We start from the raw sequence: 27,943 nt of genomic DNA on the forward strand, positions 1-27,943 counted from the left end.
CATAGATGTGTGCATTTTTAATTGTGCCTCTATAATACTCGGTTCTAATTTTGTTGATTAATTGAGTGACTTAACTCAATTGAAAAATATAAAGTTTTGATTATTCAATAAAACAACAAAAGGAACTCAATTAAAATACACACATTTATAAGAGACTTGAAATTTAATTAAGTCTTTTTTAAGACTTGAAGTCATATCTGGAGGTTTATTCAATTTGATCTTTAATTTTCTTTTTATCATGAATTCAATCCGTAATGTTTAATGTGTCCATTCTCTTGAATTGATATTAACATCGTTTTGGAAGTCTTCTCTCTAAGGAACTCGCTTTTGCTCGGTGAAACAACCTCCCCCAAGCCCCATCGTAGGGCCACACAAAAGTAGTGAAACAACACCGTCATACTGCTCTAGACCACCACCTTCTCCTCGTACTGTGTCCGGCCCAACGTCCAATGCAACGTCGCCAACATTGCAGTAGAGCTCCACCTTCCCGTCGTGCCTGAAGGAGAAAAGCGTTCCCATCACAGCCTGGCCCAATTTCTCCTCCAGACTCCTAACCGTAGCGATGAACATAATAGGGGAAAAGAAGAAAGAGTTTGGAGAACTTGATCCAATTAATTCGCATTAGGGCACTCCGGAAGCTTAAGCTCCTTTTTCTTCCTCCCACTATTGATGTTACAAATCATCGCTATTGGGGACGCAATTGGCTTGCCACAATTTCAAACAATGACAGATTTCCTTGAGAGCTCGAAAATGTGACGTTTGACCTTGATCGTGATAAGGGATGATGAAGATGAGGCCAAAGCCATTCTGTTTTCTTCTTCTCGGCAAAAGGTAACAATTTGATTGATATCTGATGTAACTCAAACTATGTCGCCAGAGTTGAAGCGGAAGGAAATTGACAGAAATCCAAAATAAACTTGAAATCGACCCATGATTCGCCCCATGTTTTCCTCTCACTGGAAAGTAAACAAACATACACAAATCGCAGCTAATGCAGAAAACTGACGCTCATGGTGCCACTTAGAGTTCACGAAACTGTACGAGGAAATTCACCCAAACTTTCATGGGATCGATACTATGCCCTCTCAGTGGCTACTACAATATACTACGAGAATTGATCACAGTGAAGCTATGCGGATATATATATTTATAATTAAAAAGGCTTTTGATGCCAATCTGTAAAAACAATCTAGATTACACATATATACAAAATTCATCCACACGTGAAAACACTGTCTCGTAGGGGAGGAAAGGATGGTGGTTTACCGAGGAGGATGGCAAAAGAAAGAATCCTCTCTAATCAGCAACAACACCACCAGTTATGTTTTCCACCTTCAGCTATGGGAAAGAAAACTTCTCAAAAATCATGGTGTGAAAACCTTGGGGTACACATTCATGGTTAGCTTGTTCTTCCAAGCATTTTCATCGTCCTTCATGAAGATCTTCCGAGAAAACAGCCGTCCTCGAAATGTTGTCATGGTCAAAGGCACTTAGACCAGAGTAAGGACCCGAAGAAAACATTGAAGAAGTCCCATCAGACTCATACGTGGTAGAAGACTGTCTCATGTTGGGTCGTGTGATTGATGAGGTTAACACAGGATCATGACTTTCTGTGATCCGCTGCACCATTTTAAGTGACTGTACCACTTCACCCATTGTAGGTCGTTGGCTTGCTTCAGGAGCAACACAGGCTGCAGCAATAGTGCAAACACGTACAAAATCTTCTTTTGGATACCTTCCCCCAAGCCTTGGATCAGCAAGTTCTTCCAATCGATCCTTATCCCTAAGAATAGGTCTTGCCTGAAAGGGATAACCACGTAATTAGTGTATAATCAACATAAAACTCCAAATGAAAATTTTGAACTCAGCGAGGGAATGCCAAGGTATGAGTCTAACCCATGTAACAAGGTTCTCTTGTCCAGTTGGCTGTGACATATCCACTGGTTTCCTTCCGGTCAACAGTTCCAGCAAGACAACCCCATAACTATAAACGTCACTTTTAACAAGAAGATGCCCAGTCATAGCATACTCAGGAGCTACATACCTACATAAAAATTTGATTTCATCTTAAAACTAAATTAAATGGAAATAATTAGTATAATACAAGAAAGAATAGAATGAGACTAACCCAAATGTGCCCATGACTCGAGTAGATAGATAATTGGCCCTGCCTTCAGGTGCCTGTTTAGCTAGACCAAAATCTGCAACTTTAGCATTAAAGTTGTTCTCAAGTAATATGTTGGATGCCTTGAAATCTCTGTGTATAACACAAGGCTGTGAATCTTCGTGCAGGTATGCAAGTCCTCTTGCAGCATCAAGGGCAATCTTCATTCTAGTGTCCCAATCCAAAGGGCAATTTATTCCCAGGGGACCTAGGACAAGTCAGGGCCAGTTTCAATTAAGCATAATATAATAGTTTCAGAAACAACACTGTTGTAAAAAACACGTACAAGACGACAAAGCTGATATGAGAAGCTATATTACCATGAAGCCAAGCCTCTAAACTTCCATTCGGAACAAGCTCATAGCAAAGTAGATTTTGTGATGAGTCACGATTACTATAGTATCCCACTAGTTTTACAAGGTTACGATGATGCAGCCGACTAAGCATCTCAACTTCAACCAAAAATTCTTTGTCACCCTGTTGCCCTCCACTAGTAAGCCTCTTAATTGCAACAGCAGTTCCATCATTCAAGACACCTTTAAAAACTCTACCAAAACCTCCTTCTCCAAGTACACTTGCTAATTCAAAATTATTGGTAGCTTCTTTCAGTTCTTCATAAGCAATAAAGCGTGTACTGGTTGGATGGGGAAGAGACCCAACAGCTGGAACTGTGTTTTCAGTCCTTGGCTTTTCTGTAGAAAAGAGAGCAAACTTAGTAGCAAACCTAGAAGACAAAAGACTAACACGAAAATAATAAACAGATAAGAGCGCCACAAGTTTCTGTATTTTCCCTTCAGTCTGAATTCATGAATGGACATCTGATTTCTCCATATAGACTACGTATACAAATTGAATCACAAGCATTTCTACCTTTTAATAGCTGAAAAAGTAAACTCACGTTGGGTTGAAATCCTAAAGAATTTATGTATCTCAATAAGGTAAAATGTGGCCTTCGCTGTTTTCCACCAAACAGACTTATAACTATGTGAAAAATTGGCAGCCTTCACTGTGTCAAGAGCATAAAATTCTTCCTTCAGTTGAAAAAATTGTAAACTATATTAATTTTCACAATTAATGATCACAATTTACAATATACACATCCATATTGAATTCCAGTGAATATTTTGTCATGCAACTAATAAACCACTCTGAAAATACTCGTAATGAACAATTGCCATTAATTAGCTCAGGGAACTTCTTCTCTCCTTATTTCTGTGTCATGAGAAAAATTTTGTTTAAGGGATCCCATGTTGCCCTCTTCTAGTTGATATACTTATTGCCTTCACAACATCCAAATATAAAAAGGTCACCAAGCATAATCAATAACAGCTTTGACCTTTAATATGCTGTTACAGGAATGAAAAAAGAAAAATAACAGGAGTTAGAAATAGAAATATTTACCAGTTTCTGTGGGAGGTGTTTTTGGTTTTGGCCGCATCGTGCATAAGCAAAGTATAAGTACACATACAATGGAAATGAAGAGTACGCCAGTCACAATTCCAAGAATAAGAGGCAAGTTTGAATGCTTTGCCCTGTCAGAAGTACTCGATAATGTAGTTGGAGGTGCTTGCCTGTGAGGAGCTTTCGTTGGTGATGTAGCAATTGTAGGAGCTGCATTAGAATCCAAATATATGTTAATATATTATACATACAATGCACTAATTTCATTATTCACGCATCCTTTAAGGCCCACGAAGAGACGGTTGTTTGAAGTTCCTCTTCCAAAGGATTAAATTCAGAAACTACAAAAAATCTGGTACCACAATAGATTAGTTGAGTACATCCTCTAAATCTTTGAGAGACCAGAGAAGGAACATTGGACAATTTACTACAAAGTTAGATATAACTCATTGAAGTTATACAAAAATGAGGCAACAAGCCAACGAGAAAGGCTAACACATGCATTGAAGTGTAGTAGTTGTGGAATCACAGATGCATACTCTTGGATTTGGGTTTGTTTCAACTATATTTTGGTTTTATCTATAGTCAATAGGGATCTCTTAGCACGCACTACCAAGGATTGTACATCTAAAGCATCAATATTAAAAGACTTTGTTTATAGTGGGAAAGCCAAAGGGACAATTGGTTGTATCTATAGTCAATAGGGATCGTAGCATACCCTCCTCATGCATAGGATAAGACATCTAAAGCATGGATATTGTAAGACTCTTTTATAGTAGAAAAGCCACAGAGACAAGTATTTTGGACAGTTGAGGGTTGCCTGATACAAAATCTATGATAAGTTTTAATACCATCTTAAATTTTGGCTAGGTCTAACTCAACCTCCAAAACTAATTTATGAGGTGAATGTGGTATATTTTGTAGTTGAGCCAAAAGCAGAAACTGCCATGTAATAGATATAGGCTCTATTCCATTTCTTTTTGTTAGCATGGTTACTCTTTTTAACCCCTATATAAAGGGTTGTACTACTTTTATATTAATACAGTCAACAAAACATTGTTTATGCATTCTCTCTCTCAAAACCCTTTATGGTATCAAGAGCATAGGGCGGTCCACGGGTAGTGCATGAAGCACGTGTTTCAGTAAAGAACGTGGGAGAATTTCGTCTTGAAATCTTGGGTACCGTGAGAAGTTAACGAAGGTTCAAGATTCTGAATCAAGAACGAAGACATGGCTGGGTTCGGAGGGATGATGCAAGGGTCGGTGCCGATCTTTGATGGCAAGGTGTTTGATGATTGGCGCATTAAGATGCAAGCCATCTTCAACTTCCAAGATGTTGCAGAAGTGGTGACTGAAGGCGTGGCAGAGTTGAGTTTGAAGGCCACAAAGGAAGAAAAAAAGAATCACAAGGCACAACTGAAGTTGGATAGTAAGGCCAGATACCTTATCTATCAATGTGTAACGCCAAAGATCTTTAACAAGATTTCAAAGGCAGCCATTGCTAAGGAAGCTTGGGAGATTTTGGTCAAGACTTATGGTGAAGGGGACAAGAACAAAAAGGTAAGATAGCAAATAATGTGGCGGCAGTTTGAGTTTCTGACCATGGATGAAAGTGAAACCGTGATAGATTACTTCGACAAGATTCAAGAACATGTCAATGCAATGTGGGCTTGCAAGAGTACCATCTCAGATCAAAGTATTGTGGACAAGATCTTGAGAACCCTACCACCAAGGTTCGATCACGTGGTTGTTGCTATTGAGGAAACGCGTGATTTGGAAATTATGGAGATTGATGAGCTGCAACATTCATTGGAGTCACATGAATACAAAATGAATGAGCGTCAAGTCTGCTAAGAGCAAGTCTTGCAGGCTCGTTCATCATACAAAGGAAAAGGAAAAATGTTCAAGAAGTCAGGCAAGAGCAATTCTAAGCATAAAAACTCACAAGAACAAAAGAACGAAGGTGTGGCTAAGTCTGGAAATCGCAATAATCCGAAGGCTGTTGTTAACTCTGATGGAGAGAAGGAGTGGAAATTCGATAAGAAGAAAGTCAAGTGTTTCAACTGCCAGAAGTATGGGCACTTTGCTAAGGAGTGTTGGAAGGGTGAGGGTGCAAACAACAAACCTAAGAACCAAGCTCATTTGGCACAAGACAGCACATCTGATTCTGAAGCAATGATGTTGATGGCAAGAACGAATGAAGATGAGTCAGAGGATGCATCGTGGTTTGTTTGACCCATATGACTGGGAAGAAAGAGTGGTTCGTAAATATGGAGGAAATGGTTAATGGAAAGATCAAGTTTGCTGATGATAGGAGTTTAATGGTAGAAGGGTCTGGCAGAATTGTTCTTCGAGACACAGATAGTAGAGAAGTGGTGATTGAAGAAGTGCTATATGTGCCAGGGCTAAAAACCAATCTACTAAGTTTGGGTCAACTTTTGCAAAAGGGGTTTGTGATGAAGATGGAAGACAATAGCCTTAGCATATTTGACCAAAGTAAGAGATTGGTTATTAAAGCAAACTTGTCCAAAAATAGGACCTTTCGTGTAGTGATGAAAGTCGTGAAGCATCAATGTTTTTCTACAATAGAGAAAGAAGTAGAGTGGTTGTGGCATTTGCGTCTTGGGCACCTAAATTTCAGGGATTTGTTTCAGCTAATCCAACGCACAATGGTCAAAGGCTTACTAGTGGTTAATATCCTAGAGACAGTGTGTCAAGAGTGTGTCCAATGCAAGCAAACCAGAGGCAGTTTTCAAAGTTGTTTACCTCATAAAACATCAGAAAGGCTGGAGATTATGAACTCATATGTATGCGGACCCATACAAATGAAGACTCCAGGAGGTAGTAGATACTGTGTTTTTCATTGATGATTGGACTAGAAAGGCATGGTCATACTTACTCAAGAGGAAGAGTGAAGTTCTGGAGGTATTTTGAAAGTTCAAACAAATGGTAGAGAGACAAAGTGATAAAGGGTTGTACTGCTTTTATAATAATACAGTCAACACAATGTTGCTTATGCATTCTCTCTCTCAAAACCCTTTAGTGAAGATAGTCCAAATCTTACAAACCCTAAGTCATACATATCTATAATTGATATGAGATCCTAACAAAAACCACAAGCAAGCAGAGCTAAAACAGTTTGATGTTATGACTTAGTAACAACATACAAGGAACTATCTCAATTAACATTTCACAATGTTGAATAACACTTTCATAAGTATCAAAGTTACATGATTTATGTTTGTTGGTACATGTAGGAGATCTAATATCTACTAGAGATATAACCAAATTTTAATATATAATGGGTGGAAACTATACTTTGTAAACTAATTTTGTGAGGCATAGCTAAACTTAAACTTCAATTTCTAAGATAATATTAGAGTCTATCCTAACAAAATTTGTTATGTCTACAGGTATGAGATATAGTTAAACTTAAACTTCAATTTCTAAGATAATATTAGAGTCTATCCTAACAAAGTTTGTTAGGTCTACCGTGTCACCTGTCATCAATATATTATTCCTTATAACATCAAAATATCTCTCTTCCTTCCCTACCACTTAGCAAAAACATTAAAAAAAGGACGTGAAATTAAAACAATTAAATGGAAGTAGTCAAGACAGTAAGATTTACACATTTTAAAAGGTTTCAAATAAACATTATATGTGGTTTTTTTATTTCACTGTGTTAGTTCCAATTATCAACAACACCAAAGCATAATGATTAGTAACGACAGGTTCAATGATTTTAGATACCTTGAGAAGGAGGTGGAGCTTTAAACCAGGTTAAATTGAGGACACTGTAGTTGCCCACATATCTGCTGTCTAGTTGAACCTTATGCAATGAAAGCGACGAATTTATTTTAGCGGCTTCACTGGCCGAGAAACTGATCCCTTTATTTGGAGTGATATCCATCGATATATTCAATGTCGACAAGCTCAGTAGGTAAAATTTAATAATTTCAATTTGGGTAGTTTGCAGCTCAAGTTGGGTGGCCAAATCATTGAGAAAAACAACATTCCAGTCAGGGTTTAGAGAGACATTCAAAAGAAGCAAGTCTAGCTTTATGGGATAAGCACATTGGCAAACCTCACTGCCTCGTTTCCACACCATGTCTTGTCTGCAACAATCTGTTCGTGTTTTATAATCAAATTAATCCAGCAATTAGAAATTTAAAAAACACATTCCAAGTAACAGACAGTAGCACAAGAAAACCAATTTCAAGTGAACTCCCATTTAGCCCCTCAGAAGAATCAGAAAATTATCAATTTCAAATCTTTGAAACAAAAATTCTTATCATTTTAGTCTCTGGAATGTACAACTCACTATCATTAGTTCCTAAACTTTATAACTTGCTATAATTATAGCTCCTAACAGAGATTCCGTGACAGCACTTTACAAGTTCAGGACTGAAATTAGGGTTAACTTAACTCCATTAGAAAACAATTTTGCTCGAATTACCGGAAACATAAGGGGACAGTGGTGGTTGAGCGAGAGCAGGAATTGCATCGGCAATGGGATGCACAGGGGCAATATTCTTAAACGCAGAACCCGGAGGTTCTAACTGTACTCTTCCTTTGGTGAAATTGGCACGTGATGGAATTGGTGCAGGCAAATGCTTCAACCCAAAAGCATTTGCCAATAGTGGCAGATCACCATCAACAACATGTGGAAGAGCAGCTGGAGATAAAGAAGGTGTTTGCTGTTGCAGTGTTCTACCACATTCACCATACTCAACCACAAACCACACCGTGCAAGATAACAACCCAAGCAACCATTTAAACCCACCTGCATTATTTGCCAAATGTCAAACAAACCCAACCTAACAAAAAAAAAAAACTCAATATTGGTCCGCACACAAAAACCTATCATTACCGGTTGAAGAGGTGGAACCGGTGACCAGCGACATCGGCGACGCCGGGAACGGTCCAGATCAGATCTACAGGGTTGCGATAAATCAACGGTGGAAATTGAGCTGGGGGAGTGAAGTGGGACCCCGAGTGAAGAAGGTGCGCATGACTGAGCTGAATCGGAGGTGTCACTGTTACCGGTTACTCACTGGTTACTTGCCGGTGGCCTGAGGGAGAAGGTTTGGGGAAAAAATGGGTGTGGGTGAACGACGGTGTTATTTCGTGTGGGTTTTTTTAGTGTGGAAGGAGTTGTTAATTAATTGTTGTGGGTCCCACCCAAAGGTGGTGGTCACCGTTAACGGAAAAAGAATGACATTAACGGTAAACTAACGGTAAGAAGTTATAAGGACAGGTAGCTTCTCTTCAAACACTACATAAGTGCAGTGATAAGAAGCCTCATCACGTCTCTTCTATGTATTTTGAGGAGTTTTTTTGTTTTTTTTTTCGCACAAGTTTTACTATAAAACGTTTTAAGAATATTGGTAAATTTATTTTCTGAGTATAGTTGACAATTGCTTTATTTTTTAACTAATTAAAAAAACTTTCTTTTGTTTTTCAACGTTTAAACAACGCCTTTATAACACTTTTTTTTATTAACTAAAATAAATGTTAAATCAAACGAAATGTTTAGTGTGTTATAACTTCAAGCTATTTATTTTTGTTTAATTATCTTTGTATTTAATATAAAATTAAATATTTCCTAAATAAAATATTTAAATTGTTTGCCGGCTAAAATTTTGTAAATACCTTAAGGTATATGTAAGTACAGTATATTTTTCCAGTACAAGTAATAATTAGCACATAAACGAGTTAAAATAATATTTGAGGGGACATATTTTAGGAAAATAAAAGTGATTTATATTAGGAATGTGGAAATAATCTATTTATTATTTATCTCGTTCGTCTAAAATTAATATATTCAATCTATTTATAAAAAATTGGAATAAAATCATCTACTACTTTAATATGGAAAGACTACTAATATTGAATGGATAAAAAATAATTCAATAATTTTTTCACACTTGTTTAAAAATAAAACAATACATTCTTAAAACTTGTTTTGCAAAATATATTTTAAAAACTTGTCTTCAAAATCAAAAACAACTTATTTAGAAAACATAATACCTTATATCCTACATAGAAAGTAACAAATTAATAGGTGTTTTATTTCCTTCCAAATATGAGAATCTAACAACCACTTTTAAATGTTTTAATTGTTAATGTTTTCGTATCATTAAATTTTGTGTAGCATGTTAATGAAACAGCCATATAAGATTTGTTGGGTCGTTAATTAATAAGATAAGTAATTTCCATTATTAAAATTCATTCATTGAAGTGATGCTATTAAATAACTTCTTAAAATATGCAATGTTAAGAATACGTCTAAAATAAGATTTAGTTCATGATATCGCTATTTAAAGCCAACTAATTATTTCTCATTTTAATAGTCTTTACAATTTAATATTTGTTTCTTGTAATAGAAGGTAAGGTATGACATTCCGTTTAAATATAATAACTCTACTAAATAAAATGGTGCAAGATTATAAAATAAAATAGAGCACAAGACAAAAAGTATAGAGGATTAGCTATTACAGTCATCATAATATACTGAATTATGAGTACCAATGCACAAAATAATGCCAAGAAACATGACTTAAAAGTGCAACGGTTTAACAAAAGATTTGCTCATAGAGCAAAGATTTACATATAACACAATACTTCAAAAGGGCTCAGCAGTGAGCCTAAACCAACACTTGGTCGAACTACACTATAGCATGTCCATCATCATTGCGACCGTCAGGAATTTTCACACCTGCTCATACCAAAAGTTTGGTGATCATTACAAAAAGGAAAAGCCAAACAGAAGACATACATCAAAAGGGAAAGGTAAGCTAGACTAAAATATTTTTAACATGATACTGAGCAACCAAATGTTAGAACAAGTTATAAACAATCAAAGCAGTAAACACCCAAAACATGTGATAGCAAACAATCAGACTCTTGACTCAATTATTTGGATTATGCGCGTGACATAGAATTCTAAAGGAAGTATGCACCTATGATGGTTTCTAAATTGTGCAGAGTCTAGACACAAGGGGTTATCAGCCAACCACGGACAAGCTTAATCTCATTTTGTCTTAGGCTCAAACACCTCCTAAGATTAGGACCTCTTGTCACTCTCACAACATAATTCATTCTACTCTACATGAGTGTAAACGATTATTAGAGTTCAGGATACCTTCCTTTATCTAGACATCTCCTATATTAAGGCATACACTAACCACACCATCATCAAAAGCTTCTCATGAAACCCTTTTACCAACAACATTCCACATGTCATCTCAAGCATTAAAATCTCATGTTAATGCATAGCCAACCAACCAAGTCATGTCTCATTTCATACCAACACATCAATTTTAGTCTCATTACATCGCATTAAACATACATGGTATCATACTTTAAGCTTTAAGGAGTAAATCAATCAATCATGGAAGCAACCAAATAATTCAAAACCAAATTGTTGTCAATCTCGCTCAAGCGACAAGAGCCTCTCACTCAAGCTAAAAACTCTCGCCTAGGCGAGATTGCAAACAAGGAGCACTGAGAGGTTTCATGAGTTCTCGCGTGAGCGAGATTACTCTTCGCTCAAAATAGAAGTTCGCCGCCTGAGCGGCAACTCGAAGTAAAACCTAGGTAAAACTTTGATACTCTCGCTTAGGCGAGGCTTGTTTGCTTGGGCGAGAATATTAGGTTTCTCCCCCTACTCACGCATGCAAACCAGGAAAGTAAAACCAAACACATCCAGTTCATTCTCACACAATTACAAGCATCATTCAACAAATAAAATGCGATTTAAAACCCAAAACAGTCATATGGTTCGAAAAACATTTAAGAGTTCCAGTTTCCCTTACCTTTGAGTGGGGCTAAACTTAAGGAGGATAACCACCTAACAGAAGGAGCACCACAACTCCAAGAACAAACCAAAGGGCTGAAAAACATGAATACCAGTACGAAGGTGAGGTTTTAGGAAGAACTCATGACAGAACTAGAGAAAAAGAGCAAAAAAAAGAGAAAGTAGGAGTTGAGGTTCAACTTACATGGAGGAAAAATGAGCTCAGCTAGTTCGGAGGAGAACGTGGTTCAAGCCCTAACAAAGCTTCTGTTTTCAAAAAGGAGCAAGAGTGAGAGCTGTGCTTTTGGAGGAACAAAGGAACTAAACATGAAACTAATGTGGGAACTAGAGGTGAGGCAACGTGGACTGACTCACCAAGCCGGGACCGTAACTTAAGATACACAAAAAGTGAGCCTCACAAGGTAGTTTTATTTTGCCTACATTAAAAAAAAGTTGGTAATGAATTAGAATGGGTGAAATTTTGTTGAGTGGATTAAAATTATTAAAAATGTTAATATCAAGTAACTAATTAATTAATTTATCTAATTCACTAGTGCTACTTTATCTCCAACACAATTGTTCAGAGTAATAACATATTTATAATGACGCTTAAGTTAGTAATACACAATATGGAATAATTGTAACAATTAATGAGTAAACAATTATATCTTGACAATAGTGTATATTTATATTATTCGTATGGATCAACCTGAATAGGCATATATCGAATACATAATATTTAATCTAGGGGAATTTAGATGTTTTAATCTTTACATGGCATCTACCCTCTAATGGTTAATCAATTATCTTTTAACTTATTATATTGGACTGACACGATTTACATATGTTGAGATGATGTCATTTTTTGTTAACGGTATTGTTTATGTTGTATTTTATACGTATATGATCCATTTTTTTTCATTTCTAATTTAAATCATTTCTTTTAAGAATGTTTTTTCGTTTCAAGTTGCGGATTGATTACTTGATTTGAAGTTATTAGAGTGATACATAAGCGTGTCCAATTATTTTATCACCTTTGTGATAATTTCGTTTTTAGAAGGTTAATTGCGCAGGTTAATGTGTGTTCAAGGTTAATAAAGTACTCAGGCACATGATTAAAAATACCGTTAGTATTTTGTAACAAAAAAAAAATATTTGGATTTTGAAAGGCACACTTTATTAATTTATATTAATATTTTTTAATTAGATAACGCGACAAAATACCAATTTTATTTTTAATGTAACAATTAAATTCAACCAGTGCTTTTCCAATATTTCTTAGTAATTTAAAATAAAAAATAAAATTCAAAGTATATTTTTGTAATTTTAGTAAATATTTTATTTTAAGATCATTCAAAGTATAGGCGATACTAAAAATACTAGAGTAGTTTGTTTAAACTGAAAACATTTTAAAATAATCACCGATTAAAAAAGTCAATAGAATTTGTTATTAAGATGAATAAAATCATTTCAAAATAAGTAATTAAATAGACACAAATAAATATGTTTTATTTTATTAAACAGATATAAAAATACACAAACAAACTTGTCGATTAACTTTAATATATTCTCCATCAAAGTAATTATATAATATTATATATATATATATATATTATAATTTTTGTACATATTTGATGTCTGTACTTTACTCTTAATAATACTTAAAAACCATAATATTTATGACAATATATAAATATATTATTTCTTTCAGTATAAACATTCTATATTTATATTTAACTTAGTTATATTTTAAAATTACAAAAATAAAAATAAAGTATCCAAATATTAAAAATACCACTATGTAATTGTTTATTATTTTTTAATCTAATCACTATTATTAATATTATTTTTCTATTTAAAATATATAAATGTATGAAATATCTCTTTTTTATTAATATATAATTTTGAGGATTTCACTGAGATTTTAAAAGTAGTCTTTTCAACCCAAACACAAATTAGTCTTTTCAAACGGAGTTATCAATGATAGTGTTTGTTTTTTTCTCAACAAATATGAGTGTGCTCTATCTGGTCAAAATGCTTGTGGCGGTTGAAATTGTACTTGAGAAAATATTTACATGAAATATTCAATAATAAGTTATGAATTAATTTATATAAAAAAATTGGTAAATTACTTTGTATATCTTGTTATTAACTTTTTTATTTTGTTTACTTAATGTAGCATGAAGTAACAAAGAATAAATGAAAAACTTTTGAAAATTCTGAATTTAAATATTTTAAAATGGATAACAATAAATTAAATACTAAAATATAGCATTATAAAATATAACAGTAATTTACAATATTACAAATATCTATTGTTGTAGTTAAAACAAGTCTCGAAACAAATTATTTTGAAAAAATAAAGAAGACACTGTCAACAATCTCTATGCGAAAATTTGGACCCAAATGCACCACAAACTCTTTAGCAAGACAAGTGGGAGCTATCGCTAATGCAAAAGGAATTAATGGATTTGGTCTAATTGCAGATATTGCAAACAAAATGGATCTTCAAAGACTCCTTTTCATCTCGAAAACAAAAACAGTTGCTGTTTCTTTTTCAATTCCAAAAGTGAGTGCTTTGGGTTTGAAACTGAGGCCTCCCAAAGTTTGATGACAGAGATTGTGATTGAGGTAGAATAGCTGATAGAGGCGTCAATGGTGGGACAAAGTTCTCCTAATCATACAAATGATGGCCAATTTTGATTTTGGAGAAATTGGAATAAACGTGTTTTAGGGCTTTTATGTTTATTAATTGGGAGATGAACATATACAAATTGCCTCACCAAGATGTAAGTTTGGATAGGGCCACATATTGCATAAGATTCCATTATCTATAAAAGACAAACAAACATTTAGAAGGATTATGAAATGGAGATATTAGTATATTACCATCAAACCATTTGATAAGGAAAAAATATATATTATATACAAATATTATCGAAATGGGAGATCTAATAGTAATATCACACTTTCTAAGGAGGATATGTATGTTTGGGAAGGAAAATATTTTAAATAAATCTTTAAAGTGAAATATGTACCAAGATTAAGGATGTCAAAAAATTTATTCTTGGTATCTGTGGATAAAACCCGCAATAGGTAGGAAATGAATATTGTAAATGAATATCTGCGGATAACGGGTACGAGTATTTTTAATACCCGCATGTTGACGGGGCGGATACACGGGGTGTGTACGAGTATCATAGTATTCGTACTCATGGATACTCGTATGCATAGATACTCGTACTCATAATACTCGTACCCGGTATACTCTAATTTAAATTTAAAAAAATAAAAAAAAATGATTTATGTATTGTATTTTATTTGAATTTACAATTAAAATATATTTTTAAAATTTTATTTTTATTATTTTGTAAATACTCATGACGTGAATATTAAAAAATAATGTAAATACCTGCATAACGAATATCCAACAAATATAAAATACGAATACGAAACATATATTTATCCAATTAATAAAATAAAATAAAATTACTATTCATAATCTGTCCACCCGTTAACATTCTTAACCAAGACTTCATTTTTAATGAAGAGTCTACACTTTTCTACATAACAAATAATTGATCTTGGATTAGAGAATCAAATAACTCTATATTTGGGTGTTGATCGTAAAAGTGACTTGTCGACAAATAAATCTAATATAAGAAATGAATATGAGTGGGTCACATCACATCAAGTATATTGAATTTTTGGAATAATTTAATCATTTATATTCTATAGATGTGGTCCAATATTTTTTTTTCAAGTAATGTTAAACATGTATTATATTTTTTTCTTTTCTAATACTAATATCTACTCAAGAGATTAAACCATAACAACATCTTCTTTTACATCTTAGATTGGCAAAATTTGATGTATTATTTTATTTAAATATATTTAGATAAACTTCTCTACGAGTATTTATAGAAAACAAAATATAAAAAGATTTTACTTTTTATTAATTAAAATGAATTTATTTGTCAACTAATTTATAAAATTTCTTAACCACTATAATTTATTAAAAATCATTTTTTTAACTTATGTGTTACCTGGATCTGGTTTACTTATAATATTTTTATACTTTTCATAAATGCTATTAGAAATGTTTTATTGAAACGCACGAAAGTAGAGGTGTTTCCACTACCTACATACGGTTTTCATGTGTAATTTCAGCTTCCATTTTGTTTACTCAGATAACAAAAACATAATCATATTTTAGAGATTTAAATTCTCGGTTGTTTTTATTTTTTTTAATTTTAACAAGGTCATTAGATTTTGTTTAGTTTTAATTTGGCCTTATTTTTTAAAATGTTTTGTAATTTGATCTTTTTTCTAGTACAATATTAATGATGTTAACTTATATATAGAATGTCAACTCCTGATTTTTTTTGAATTTTTTTATCTTTTTAATTAAAAAAAAAATACAACATGTCAAATGAGAAGTTCCTGCACGTGATAGAAACAACATGATGTGATAATGACAATATCACGTATTATTGTTGAGACAAATATTATGTAAAAAATATTAATTTAATTTTTATATTTGTTATTTTGTCTTAATTAATTTTAATTTCAGTTAAAGTAGAACAATTTCATTCCTATCCATATTAAAACTAAATTTAACTTTTATATAAATATGAAGATATTTTTATTATAATTGATATTTTTAACAAAATTAAATTTATTTAAATTTATATTTTGTATTAGATTTTATTTAAATTTTGTTTTAAAATTTAAATAATAAATATATTTATTTTAAATTGTTATAAAACTGTTTTAAAATTTTATATTTGAATTTATAAAGTTATTATTTTTAAATCAACGCTAACATTTATGTAGAAATTATTTTATATAAAAATATTTGAAACAAAATTTTAATAAAGTTTAATATAAAATATAAATTTAAATAAATTTAATCTTGTTAAATATATCAATTTTAATAAAAATATCATTGTAATATTTATATAAAAATCAAGTTTGGTTTCGATTTAAAAAGAGACTAAATTGTTATAGTTAAAAAAAATTGGACTCAATTAAAACAAAACAACAAATACATGAATTAAATTATTAAATTGAGATTTTTCACATTTGTCACGTGGCAGAATCCCTTATTTGATACGTGACATAATTTTATTTTCAAAAATTAAAAATTAAAAAAATTTGGAGGTAACACATGATAAATCAATTAACTTCAATAATACTGTACTAATGAAAAAGATTAAATTGCAACACACCTTAAACAATGAAGACTAAACAAAAAATCTAATGGCTAATTGGAATTAAAAAAAAACAAAGATTAACTAATGATTTAAACCTATTTTAAAAGGGAAAAGAATTTCATTATGGGGCCAGCACCCAAATTATGTTGGATACCACAAATCAAATTTTGTGTAAATAAAAAAAAAAAAGTTAACCCGAAAATACTCAATAAAATAACAAACCTAATTATTTTAGAATTCTGATTATGATTTTGATCTCACGTTAAATAATAATAAATAAGACAATGAGTATATATAAAAACAAAAACGCAAACTCATTTTTGGTTAAACATAGTGTCTTAATCTATTGATGTCAAATCTTTTTGAAAGATTATCCTGAAAAGAACTTAACACTAATGAATACAAACTCTTTTATGAGGTTTATTCAGAAAAACTTTGTTTATAAAAACTTTTGTGAAAAAAAAAAAGAATTTAAGAAGTTAAAATTAGTTTATTAATAAATAAATTTGTATAAATTTTTCATAAGATCTTTCTACATTTTTAATTTTTAACTTATCTATAAATCAATTTTAGTTTATATATATAAAAATTTTTAATTTCACGTTAAATAATAATAAATAAGACAATGAGTATATATAAAAACAAAAACACAAACTCATTTTTGGTTAAACATAATGTCTTAATCTATTGATGTCAAATCTTTTTGAAAGTTTATCCTGAAAAGAACTTAACACTAATGAATACAAACTCTTTTTTATGAGGTTTATTCGGAAAATATTTTTTATAATTTTTTTTTGAAAAAAAATCTTAAGAAGTTAAAATTAGTTTATTGATAAATAAATTAACTAATTTGTATAAATTTTTCATATGAGTTTTCTAAATTTTTAATTTTTAACTTATCTATAAATTAATTTTAGTTTATTTTTATTTTTTTAAGTTTCTATAACAAAAATTATGTCCAAACGTCGTTAACAATATTCATTAGTTTAACCGATAACTTATGTGAATTATTTTTGGTGGGGATAGAAAACTATACTTTAATTGAATAAAATATAACTGTTACGAATCACTTGAATAAAATATGAATTGGGATGAATCAATTTACATTCAATATTAATAGCGTTTGAGTTGGACTAGTGAAGTATTTGTGAATGTAGCCAATACTTTGTTTCCAGCCCATATGTGTGTATTTATTTGGACCCTTTACTCACATTCTTTACTTGTTCAAAACTTGGGCTCAATTTTGATAAAAAGACGAATAAATTTTACTTTTTTCTTTAAGGATCTTGAATTAATCTTGCTTTCCCCACAAAAAAAAAAAAGTATTTTTTATGCATTAACTAAGAAGTCCAACCTTAATTAACATGTTTAAATGATCTAAGTTAAAAATTTGTCAAGTTCAAACAATATAAAAATAAAAACATAAATAATTAATGTTCTTTTGGATAGTAGTGTCAGGTTTTCATGAAAAAGATTTTTGTTTTTTTTTCTATTCTACAGTTAATATTTTATAGGAAGAATAAGAAGAGCACCAATATGGATGGTAGATTATGAACATGGGGAGGGATGGAGTAAAGAAGAAAATCCAATTGTGATGTTGATGGTGACTAAAAATATCCGGTGTGATGAGTAAAAACTAGAGAGAAGCAATGACGAAAGGATTTGAAGCTATAAAAAAGAATCACACATGGGAACTCACTATGCTACCAAAGGGAATCAAACTAATTGGAGTTAAATGGATGTTTAAAACAAAATTAGTGATAACGTTATTTTTTACATTTTATTGGTGTTAAGTTTTATAAATAAAATCATTTTTTCTATAACTTTTATCTTGTTTAATCTTCAAATTTATACTGTTTTTGTTTTGTTTTGTATTTTATTTGCTATAAGTTTTTTTTACTTCTAATCCCTATTATGAGTGTGTGAAATAAGTCAATAAGAATCAATTCTGGTGGAGAAAAACAAGCTGGAACTTAAAGAAGCATGATTGAAAAAAAAAGAATGATTTTTAGACAAATACCTACATCGGAGAGGGCACTAGAATCACGCTCAGCACTACAAACATGGAGAAAGGATTCACCTATAGGTATATACTACCTTGGACCACCCTTGGAAGGCCAAAAAATCACCATTGGGCGCCAGGCTGACTCGTTGGTTGAGCTAGTGGCTCGCTAGGAAAAAATGACAGTCCAAAACTATAGTATTCGAGTCGCTAGGCGAAACTATGGCTCGCCCAACGAGTTACATGTCAGAGAACATCGATTTTAGGCCTCGCTGGACGAGAATATCGACATTGACATGCGAATATAGTTATTTAATCATGTTTTTACAAGATTTTTAAGGCATTCCTCCTTTTTCACGAATAGAAACATACATCTTGGGTGCTTGGAAGAGGCTCTTGGAGGCTGCTAAAGTGTTAAGAAACTCTCCCTTCTCCTTCTTGGGTCTCCTTCTTCATGGAGGTTTTACCCTTTTTCGATTGGAGATGATGATGTGATATGAAATTGGAGCTAGAGATGCGAATGAAAGGAACAATTAGAGTATGAAATAGTTGTAAAGATCCTTGGGAGAGGGATTGCTTTTACTTTATGGTTCCAATTTCTTCTCTATTCTTCAATTTTGTAAAACCCTAGGTTCTCTACCATGAGGAGCAATTTCGATTTGTTGAGATTAGATGTAAAACATTGAATTCTTGTGTAAAATTGTGTTGTTAATATATATATATATATATATATATATATATATATATATATATATATATATATATATATATATATATATATATATATATATATATATATACACACACACACACTTCTCCATTTCAAGTTAGTATTTGATTCCATGCTTGATATCTGATTCTTGAGGTGTTGAAAAATATCTTTAAAATCTAGACTTGAAATTATATATCTAATGGATGTTTGTATATAGGAATAAAACTTGGTTCATTAGTAATCTTATACTTTTGAAATTAATGCATGATTTCATTTGTTGATGATTCAAGCGATTCAAACTTGATGAGTTATCATAGGCTCAAAGTCATTAGGAATATGATTTGAGTATTCTTGTGAGTTGATTTTAACACGAATATGGAATTGAGATAATTTACAATGCATGAGAATGAAGTGGTTGAAGTTTAATCTTGACAAATTGTAAATTCACTATGTTAAATCATTGTTGCACACCAACTGTTTGATAAAAATACAAAAGAGTTTATATTGTGTTTTGTGATATTTGTTATTTAATTGAGTTGTGAATGGAAGAGTTGTCATGTGTTGTACGAGTCCTTTGGGAGAGAACGATAAAATACTTATTACTTACTATGTTGCGGCCGGTGCACTTTTCGTGTTGATTTTGCGACTAACAATTGGGTGTAAACGAGCAAGTGGAGAAATACAAAGTAAGATTCGTGGCAAAATAATATGCGCAAAGGCATGGAATTGATTACAATTTTGCTCCAGTGGCAAGAGTTAATACCATAAGAGTGATGTTGGTTATAGTTGCTCAATTCAACTATGAGGTATTTCAACTTGATATGAATAGTCTTTTTCTTTATGGGAAACTCAAAGTAGATATTTGTGTACAACAACCTGAGGGATTCATAAAAGAAGAAGAATAAAAGAAAGTTTATCATTTGAAGAAGGAATTATATGGTCTCCAACTGTTAGGTTTACAGAGGGGGTTTCACAACCTAAAACCTTAAGACAATGGGTTTATGGGCCTTGATTCTTATATGGTGCTCTACTTTCTCATTTCTGGTCAATGTGGGACTTAGACTCACACTTGGATTTCTAACAATCTCCTCCTCCAGCGGATGGAACCCTTACCTGGGACTCTTGCCAAGAAGACTTTCGATACTAGGACCATACTGGTACTGCACTCGTCTGAGCCGGTATTAACCATCGGCTCTGATACCACTTGTTAGGTTTATAAGGGGGTTTCATTGGGGAGATACAACACACCAATGAGACCTGAGCCCACCCACATAAGGCATTGACACCACTCTCAACCCAAAACCTAAAGGCAATGAGTTTATGGGCCTTGATCCTTATATGGTGCTCTACTTTCTCATTTCTGGTCAATGTGGGACTTAGACTCACACTTGGATTCCTAACACCAACATGCACCACCAGCTTGATATAAGAAAATTGAAACCGATTTTGCACAAGAAGAGTGATGCTGGTTATAGTTGCTCAATTCAACTATGAAATATTTCAACTCGATGTGAATGATGTCTTTCTTTATGGAGAACTCAAAGAAGATATTTTTGTACAACAACCTGAGGGATTTATAAAATAAGGAGAAGAAAAAAAAAAGTTTATCATTTGAAGAAAGCATTATAAGGCCTCCAACAAGCACCACCAGCTTGGTATAATAAGGTTGAAACCTATTTTACACAAGTTTGAAAAAGTGTCTAAGTGAATACGAATTATTCACAAAATCACTAAAAGGTAAACTATTAATAATCAACCTTTATGTTGATGACTTAATATTTAATGAAAATGATAAAATCACATGTGATGAATTTAAATAGTCAATGATGCTACATTTTTATATGTATGATTTGGGAAAAATGAGCCATTTTCTAAAACAAAGTAGTCTTTGAATGGAATATTAAGGTATGTACAAAAGGTGTTATCTAGATTTGGAATGCAACATAACAATTTTAGGAAGAATCCAATGGTTCTAGGAATAAGGCTACCTAAGTATCAAGGTGGAGCGAGAATCTATGAAACGTTAATTAAATAGCTAGTTGGAAGTCTAATGTATCTAACTACTTAGCTAGATCTAATGTATACCATGAGCTTAATAAGGATATTTATGACCAATCCCACCATGGCACATTGGCTTATAGCAAAGAGAGTCTTAGAGTATGTAAAAGGAACAACTAATTTGGGAATTCAGTACAAGAAAGAAGTGGGTAGTCCAACATTACTATCCTTTACAGATAATAATTTAATCAGTGACTTGGTTGATAAAAAAAATACATCTAAATTTGTGTTTATAATCAGAACAAGAACAATTTCTTGGACTTCAAAGAAACAAACAATGGTTATCTTGTCTACTACTAAGGAAGAGGATATAGTAGCAACATTATGCACATTATGCTCCTGCTAATGTGTTTGGCTTGAATAATTATTAAAAAAAATTATTATAAAAAAATAAAGGAGTTGTGATTATGTGTGATAACAACTCTACTATACAACTATCCAAACATGCAATTTTTCTTGGAAAAAACAAATACATTGATATAAGGTTCCATTTTCTTCAAGATTTGATAAATGATGAAATAGTCAAATTGAATTTTTACACTACCAAAATTAACTTGTAGATATATTGAAAAAACCTTTAAAATTAAAAAAGCTTAAAAAGCTTCGAATCAATCTTAGAGTAACTATAGATGCATTGGTTGAAGGGAGATAATATTAGGTTTTAAATAAAAGGATTTTTTTTTATGTTTCTATTTTGTAGTTGTGTTCTTATTTTATTGGATGAATAAGTCTTAGTTCCTAAAGTTTAGGGTCACATCCTAGTCATGAAAATGTGAGCCGGTGCAGTTTATTTTTTCTGTAAATGGATTTATATAGCCTTCTGTTTTTGAAGATTGAATAAGAGCATATTTCAATTGCCTTTCTATTCCTATGTTAGAAAATACTTTTAAATATTTATAAATAGATAACAAATAGAAGTTCTTTACACACGTACGAAATACATATAAAAAATCTATATATAAAAAGAAATAAAGAAAATAAGAAAAAAGAATGATAAAAATTATACACATAAAAAATATCAAATAAAACGTACAAGAAAATCTTTAAAAAATAATTAAGAGACAAAAATAATTAGTTATTGATTAATTTAAATATAAATTTATAAAATAAAAATTATTAGTATTTAAAATGGTATCTGCAATTGATCTTTTAACATTAACTAAAAAGGTAATGTTTATACCATCTATTTACAATTGCTTCTCATATTTTTTCATTATTTTAATTTCACTTAGAAAAAAAAAAAAAAACAATAGCTAACTCTAAAAAGGAGTTTTATACATTTTGTAAAGCTTAATTGAAAAAATAAAAACTCCCTAGTACACGATCTAACCAACTATCATCTAGTGGTTCGATGGAAGCTTTTCATAAATGAGTTTTCACAACACAAATGGTAAACATATTTTACACATGTAATAAATTAAAAAATATATATAAATGCTTGTTTTACGTTGATTTACTTAAGTTTAACGATGTTCATTTTTTTTTCTCAATAAACTCCTAAAAGGTTGTATTATATATAGTAAATTTATTACAAAGAAATAACGTTTACTATCATTTTTTACTTACAATAGAGATTCTTCTAATACATCTTTTTTTTCTCCTTCTAAAAAAAAGTTATATATGTTTTTGGTCCCTTAACTTTCAGTGAATTTTGGAAGTAGTCCATTTCAAAATTTTGGACCAATTTAGTTCTTCATCTTTCGAAATACATGGATTTAACCCTTTTAATCAAGTTAGGTTTATTTGATGTTTCGTACGCATTTTAAGATTGTATTTGAGTTGTTTATACTGTTTGACACATTTTTTGCTTTAATGTCAAATAATATTATGAAACGCGCTTGAAATGTCAAATAAACTTAACAAAATTTGATTAAAAGGACTAATCTACGTATTTCAAAATATGAAGGACTAAATTGGTCCAAAGTTTTGAAATTGACTAATTCCAAAATTCACTGTGAAGGGACCAAAAACATATTTAATCCATAAAAAACACAAAAGGTAATGATTAATGTAATAAAAAATTCTTAATGCATATGTTGCTACTTTTATTTTTTATTTTTTTTAAAGTTCTAATTAATGTTGGAAAACCTAAGGAGTAACACTATTACCAATGAGCCATCAACTAATTACATTACAGAAGATAAATAAACCAAACTCTTTAACATAAAAGGTTTGTAAATCTGTCACTTATATGTTTGTTAACTTGTCCATCCATATAAATTATATAAGATTCTACTCACTTAAAACTTCAACATAATTTTCCAGCAAAGTGGTACCAAAGTCAACGTCAGTTTTAATGACCTCTTTTGACAAGGCATCATCTCTCCTATATAAAAAACTTTTCTTGGCAGGGGTTTTGGTTGAGGCGAACAATACGACAAGAGTCATTATTGAGTACTTCACCGACAAACAAGAGCTTTCGCTCAAAGGAAGCTTATAATGTACAAGATAATCACACTTAAATGAGAGATCATTAGAGTTTAAATACGAGTTGATGTTATCAATATGAAAGATTACAAATTAAACAATACACCAGTATGAAAGATTCATAAATATAAGTTTTAAGTTGAAGATGTTATCAAGTTCTCTACTGTTGACTTGTAACTCATTAATCAAGATCTCCCCAGTATTTTCTCATCTTAGCTTTCCCATCGATAAGTTAAATTTTGGACTAAACCATCAAAGACAAATACGCTTTTGTATTATATCATTATCGTAAAATGTCTAAACCCAGGAGATTAAATATCAATGTTGTATTCAAGTACAAAATATCAGCACTCCATATAATGTAATTGCAAAAGGATAAGTTGTATTACTAATTTCATGGGTCAAAGATGAGTTCTCGCTGTCTATTTCCTTCTTCAAGAATGTACAAGAGGCTTTGGACAGTGAACATAAAGGTGAAAACCCCAAGCCTCAGAAAAATGTATTCATGTCTTTGGGCACATAGTTACATCTACATTGTTGGCTAATAAGCGTCTTCGGGAAGCGTTTGGACATGCTTCCAAGCATGGCTCCTTCACGATGGTATCATCTTGTGGGGGAAGAACTCCAAATTTGAACTGCAGTTTTAAAAGACGAGAGTAATGACAAGTACAAAGTTGATTTTCAACAAAGATTACTTAATATTACCTGACAGCTGTAATCGCCAAAGTTAGGCTCCATAAGTAATGGAACCCCCATATGATCCTTGAAGAAGGTCTACATAGAAAAGAGTCAATACATAGAGAAAGCAAAAACTTCGAAGCATGCATAACACGCTTACATCTCTTTATAACATAAAATAAAAATAAGCAGGTGTGTTGAAGAATCACTAACCTGTGTCGGAAACTTACAGGTGTTGGTACAAATACCAACACACTTGCTTTCCTCCAGATACCTGCATCTTTCCACAAACACCTACAATATTACAAATACACTGCTTTGAATATCATATATTTTTGGTATTATTTTACCAACACTCAAAAACGATCAAACACATTGAAAAGTACAAGTGCTCACCCCACTACTGCATGAGGTTCCATCTGGTAGATCTACAGAATTCACTTTGCAAGGGCCCATTAGCCATTGGCAAGTCAATACAGTAACCCTTGCTTCAAAACCAAAACGTTTTAGGATATCTAACCAAATTTCTTAGCCTGCGACGTTCAGGGGAACATGAGGCAGGACAAAGATTTGGGATTCATCAAGAATTGAAAAATTTATTCTATCTCATCAGACTCACCAACCATCATAGCCGCAATTTTGCCTCCTCCTATGGGAGCTATGAGCATTTTATAGAGCTCCAAAAGATATGGAGGGAACAGAGACCTCAATATTCGTACCTGACACAAATCACAACAGGTAGAAAATATGACCATTCAAAATTTATAACAAACCAGAGACTCGACATGACCTCAATTTCTAACAAATGTTCAATACAAAATGAGTTCAAACAAAATCACAAGCAAAACAAATTTTCAATTTTACCTAATGAGCCTTTTAGGTTTTATTTGAGGCGAAAAGTTTTACTGTTTTCTACTTCACCAGAAACAACTTTATCAATCAATATCCGTAATAACATATCGGACAGTGCAACCACAGTGGAATAACTTAACTCACTTTTCGGTGAGTCCTAATGGCACGTGAAATTTAAGTAAAATTATCAACACGTACTGCAATTATCTAAAAAATGTTAAGAACTCTGATAAAAAAAATTGCTTATAAACAACAATTCTTGATTTCTTATATAAGAATTGTCACGTCAATTGTCAGCTGCTTGAATTGTAAAACTACACAAAAACGTGTTAAGTTTAAGACCTCCATAAACAATTCTTCTATTCGAGACGCTTAAATAAATTAAATTGGGTATCTAATACACTTTCTCATCTTAAAGAAGCCAAACAGTTTAGGAAAAATGATATAGCATATAAGAACGTTTCAGAAAAGGGGTAATTGAGAGAGAGAGAAAGAGGAACAAATTGAAATACCGCTGATTCCACGGTAGTAGAATTGGAAGTGCCCTTCATCATTAGACGATGCGCAACTTCAATTAGTCCATCGTATCCAGGTTCCTTCGAGTCCCATCCAACTTCCTGTTATACTATTCACACCCACTCAGCTACTACAATAAATTAACCATCATATGAGAAGAGGACTCTACAAGGTTTTCTTTACCTGTACCAATTTGTTGCGGAACAAATTGAGAAACATGTCATCAAACACCCCAGGCTTGTATTCAGGTTTAGCAGCTGCAATTCCCACGTGTTCCACCTGATTCAATCCAGGAATATGAGAATCGTGCATTGGCCGAAGCGAATTTTGTAGCACGAATATGAAAAACAAATGTAGAAGATACGCACCGTTTTGGAACCCGACGAAGGAGAAGAAAAGGAAACGCGAAAACGATGGTTCCGAGCACTCGAACACAGCACGGGCAATGGGGCAGCACCAACGACAATGCCTAGCGCCTTCATTTCTCTCTAACCTTAACTAAACCACATACTCACTCTTCAGTTTAAAAACTCAAAAAGGACTACCGGTTACCGGTTTTGTCAACTGAAAATCAAAACGACGCCGCGTGGCGCGTTTTGATAAACTCTAAGGAAACCCTTTTAAGGAATCAATCAACAAGAGTAAGAGCACCCGATCATACTATGAGACGATCCAATCGACGGTGATGAGTCACGCCTGTCTGATTTCTGGTGGAGGATGGATACTCCGGCGAATTTGCTCGGTGGCTGACCAGCAAAAAGTATTTCTCTATCGAATGTTATCGTTGTTGGACGTAACTGTAGGTAGCGTGTCGGAAACTTTGGACAACTGCATAATGCAATGCAAAGTTATAAAAAATGCAGAACTCGAAATATGCGTGGAGCAGCTCCGAAGGTATCACCGATTTTAGTATGCACTAGACGTATCAACTATCAATTTATAATTCTTTTTTGTAATTTTGATGATGAAATTTATAATTTATAATGATTGTAGATAATAGAATGGATGGAGACGAGTATTGCTGAATAAGCACACTTTCCAGGCAATTAAAAACAAAAACACCATAATATGATTCAACGTATTAAAATATAATAAAAACACATAATTTTATATTAGTTCCTCGATTACAACATCAATAAAACCTGACTCTTATCAATTTCTTTTGAGACATTTTACTCATACATTACATTTTATCGTTAAATTGTATCATTAAATTTTTTAAACTTTTTTTAAAAGTAATTTACTTTTATAGAATTTCTTATTTAAATGTTGTATCGAAATCGAGAAAAGTTGAAGAGTGAATATGTGACATCCTTTTTTAATAGATTAAACTACTAAATAAAGCATCACAAAATTATAATAACGAAAAGTACTCAGATGAACATAAAACATAGAAAAGGTAATTGTTATAGTCATCCAGAAGTGTACTGTGAAAACAAATTTGGGCATACCACTATATCATAAACAACATAAGAGAAAGTTAACAGTCATGCAAAAGAAAAGCTCCTAGAGCTAGGAATTACAAGGGCACTAGGGCCATAGAATGCTCCTGAGAGTCACACAAACAGATCCCCTAAGCTGCACCACTGCTACCACCGGGCCTACTCCAAGAATTTCCTCCATCTGCTCCCACCAAGGGTGATCATTGCAAAAGAGAAAACACAACAGGAACATAAACAGAAATGCAAGGGTAAGCTAGTGCAATTTAATTTTATCATGATATAACGGACAAGTACTTAAACATTCCTTAACATGCGACACAACAGGCACTAGAGATGGCAAATAAACCCGTCCCCGTGGGTATTGTCCGAACCCGTCCCCGTTTTGACGGGGAATCCCCACATTGACTGGGTATGGGTATGGGTATGGGGAATCCCCGACTTTTTCAGTTGGGTATGGGGATGGGTATGGGGATGTACATATACCTGCCATAATACCCGTCCCCGCCATATCTCCATTCTCGTTTAAATTATTAAAATATTCACAATTAATCAAGTAACCCATATATATATATATATATATATATATATATATATATATATATATATATATATATATATATATATATATATATATATATATATATATATATATATATATATATATATATATTTCT

The 27,943-nt window shown here is 32.2% G+C and overlaps 2 protein-coding genes across 3 annotated transcripts; both read right to left on the reverse strand.

The window, feature by feature from the left end:
• Nucleotides 1-1,114: 1,114 nt before the first annotated feature.
• Nucleotides 1,115-8,706, reverse strand: LOC114191628 (proline-rich receptor-like protein kinase PERK3). The gene is made up of 8 exons (XM_028080925.1): nt 8,439-8,706; nt 8,025-8,351; nt 7,319-7,693; nt 3,566-3,775; nt 2,485-2,856; nt 2,129-2,372; nt 1,897-2,044; nt 1,115-1,800 (listed from the first exon to the last, which is right to left on the reverse strand). Exons 1-8 carry the CDS (start codon nt 8,470-8,472, stop codon nt 1,423-1,425), a joined length of 2,088 nt encoding a protein of 695 aa, XP_027936726.1. The 5' UTR covers nt 8,473-8,706; the 3' UTR covers nt 1,115-1,422.
• Nucleotides 8,707-24,035: 15,329 nt separating this feature from the next.
• Nucleotides 24,036-26,755, reverse strand: LOC114190274 (beta-carotene isomerase D27, chloroplastic). Of its 2 annotated transcripts, XM_028079088.1 has the most exons (9): nt 26,489-26,755; nt 26,196-26,325; nt 26,011-26,106; nt 25,824-25,928; nt 25,079-25,178; nt 24,856-24,947; nt 24,673-24,753; nt 24,487-24,555; nt 24,036-24,416 (listed from the first exon to the last, which is right to left on the reverse strand). In XM_028079088.1, exons 2-9 carry the CDS (start codon nt 26,307-26,309, stop codon nt 24,285-24,287), a joined length of 789 nt encoding a protein of 262 aa, XP_027934889.1. In that variant the 5' UTR covers nt 26,310-26,325; nt 26,489-26,755; the 3' UTR covers nt 24,036-24,284. The 2 variants fall into 2 exon arrangements, with proteins under 2 accessions (XP_027934889.1, XP_027934888.1); XM_028079087.1 differs by having other exon boundaries at nt 26,196-26,755.
• Nucleotides 26,756-27,943: the final 1,188 nt, after the last annotated feature.

The sequence above is a fragment of the Vigna unguiculata genome, chromosome 7, assembly GCF_004118075.2.
Source record: "Vigna unguiculata cultivar IT97K-499-35 chromosome 7, ASM411807v1, whole genome shotgun sequence".
Lineage (NCBI taxonomy): Eukaryota > Viridiplantae > Streptophyta > Magnoliopsida > Fabales > Fabaceae > Vigna > Vigna unguiculata.

Bases quoted from the DNA above. Each gene is read 5' to 3' on its own strand.
- LOC114191628 (XM_028080925.1), bottom strand. From the start codon at position 8,472: ATGTCGCTGGTCACCGGTTCCACCTCTTCAACCG. The intron at 8,352-8,438 runs GTAATGATAGGT...CAAATAATGCAG, and splicing joins CGGTTCCACCTCTTCAACCG to GTGGGTTTAAATGGTTGCTT. The intron at 7,694-8,024 runs GTAATTCGAGCA...AAACACGAACAG, and splicing joins ACTGTCCCCTTATGTTTCCG to ATTGTTGCAGACAAGACATG.
- LOC114190274 (XM_028079088.1), bottom strand. From the start codon at position 26,309: ATGAAGGCGCTAGGCATTGTCGTTGGTGCTGCCCCATTGCCCGTGCTG. The intron at 25,929-26,010 runs GTAAAGAAAACC...ATAGTATAACAG, and splicing joins TCCGCAACAAATTGGTACAG to GAAGTTGGATGGGACTCGAA. The intron at 24,948-25,078 runs GTGAGTCTGATG...TTGGTTTTGAAG, and splicing joins AATTGCGGCTATGATGGTTG to CAAGGGTTACTGTATTGACT.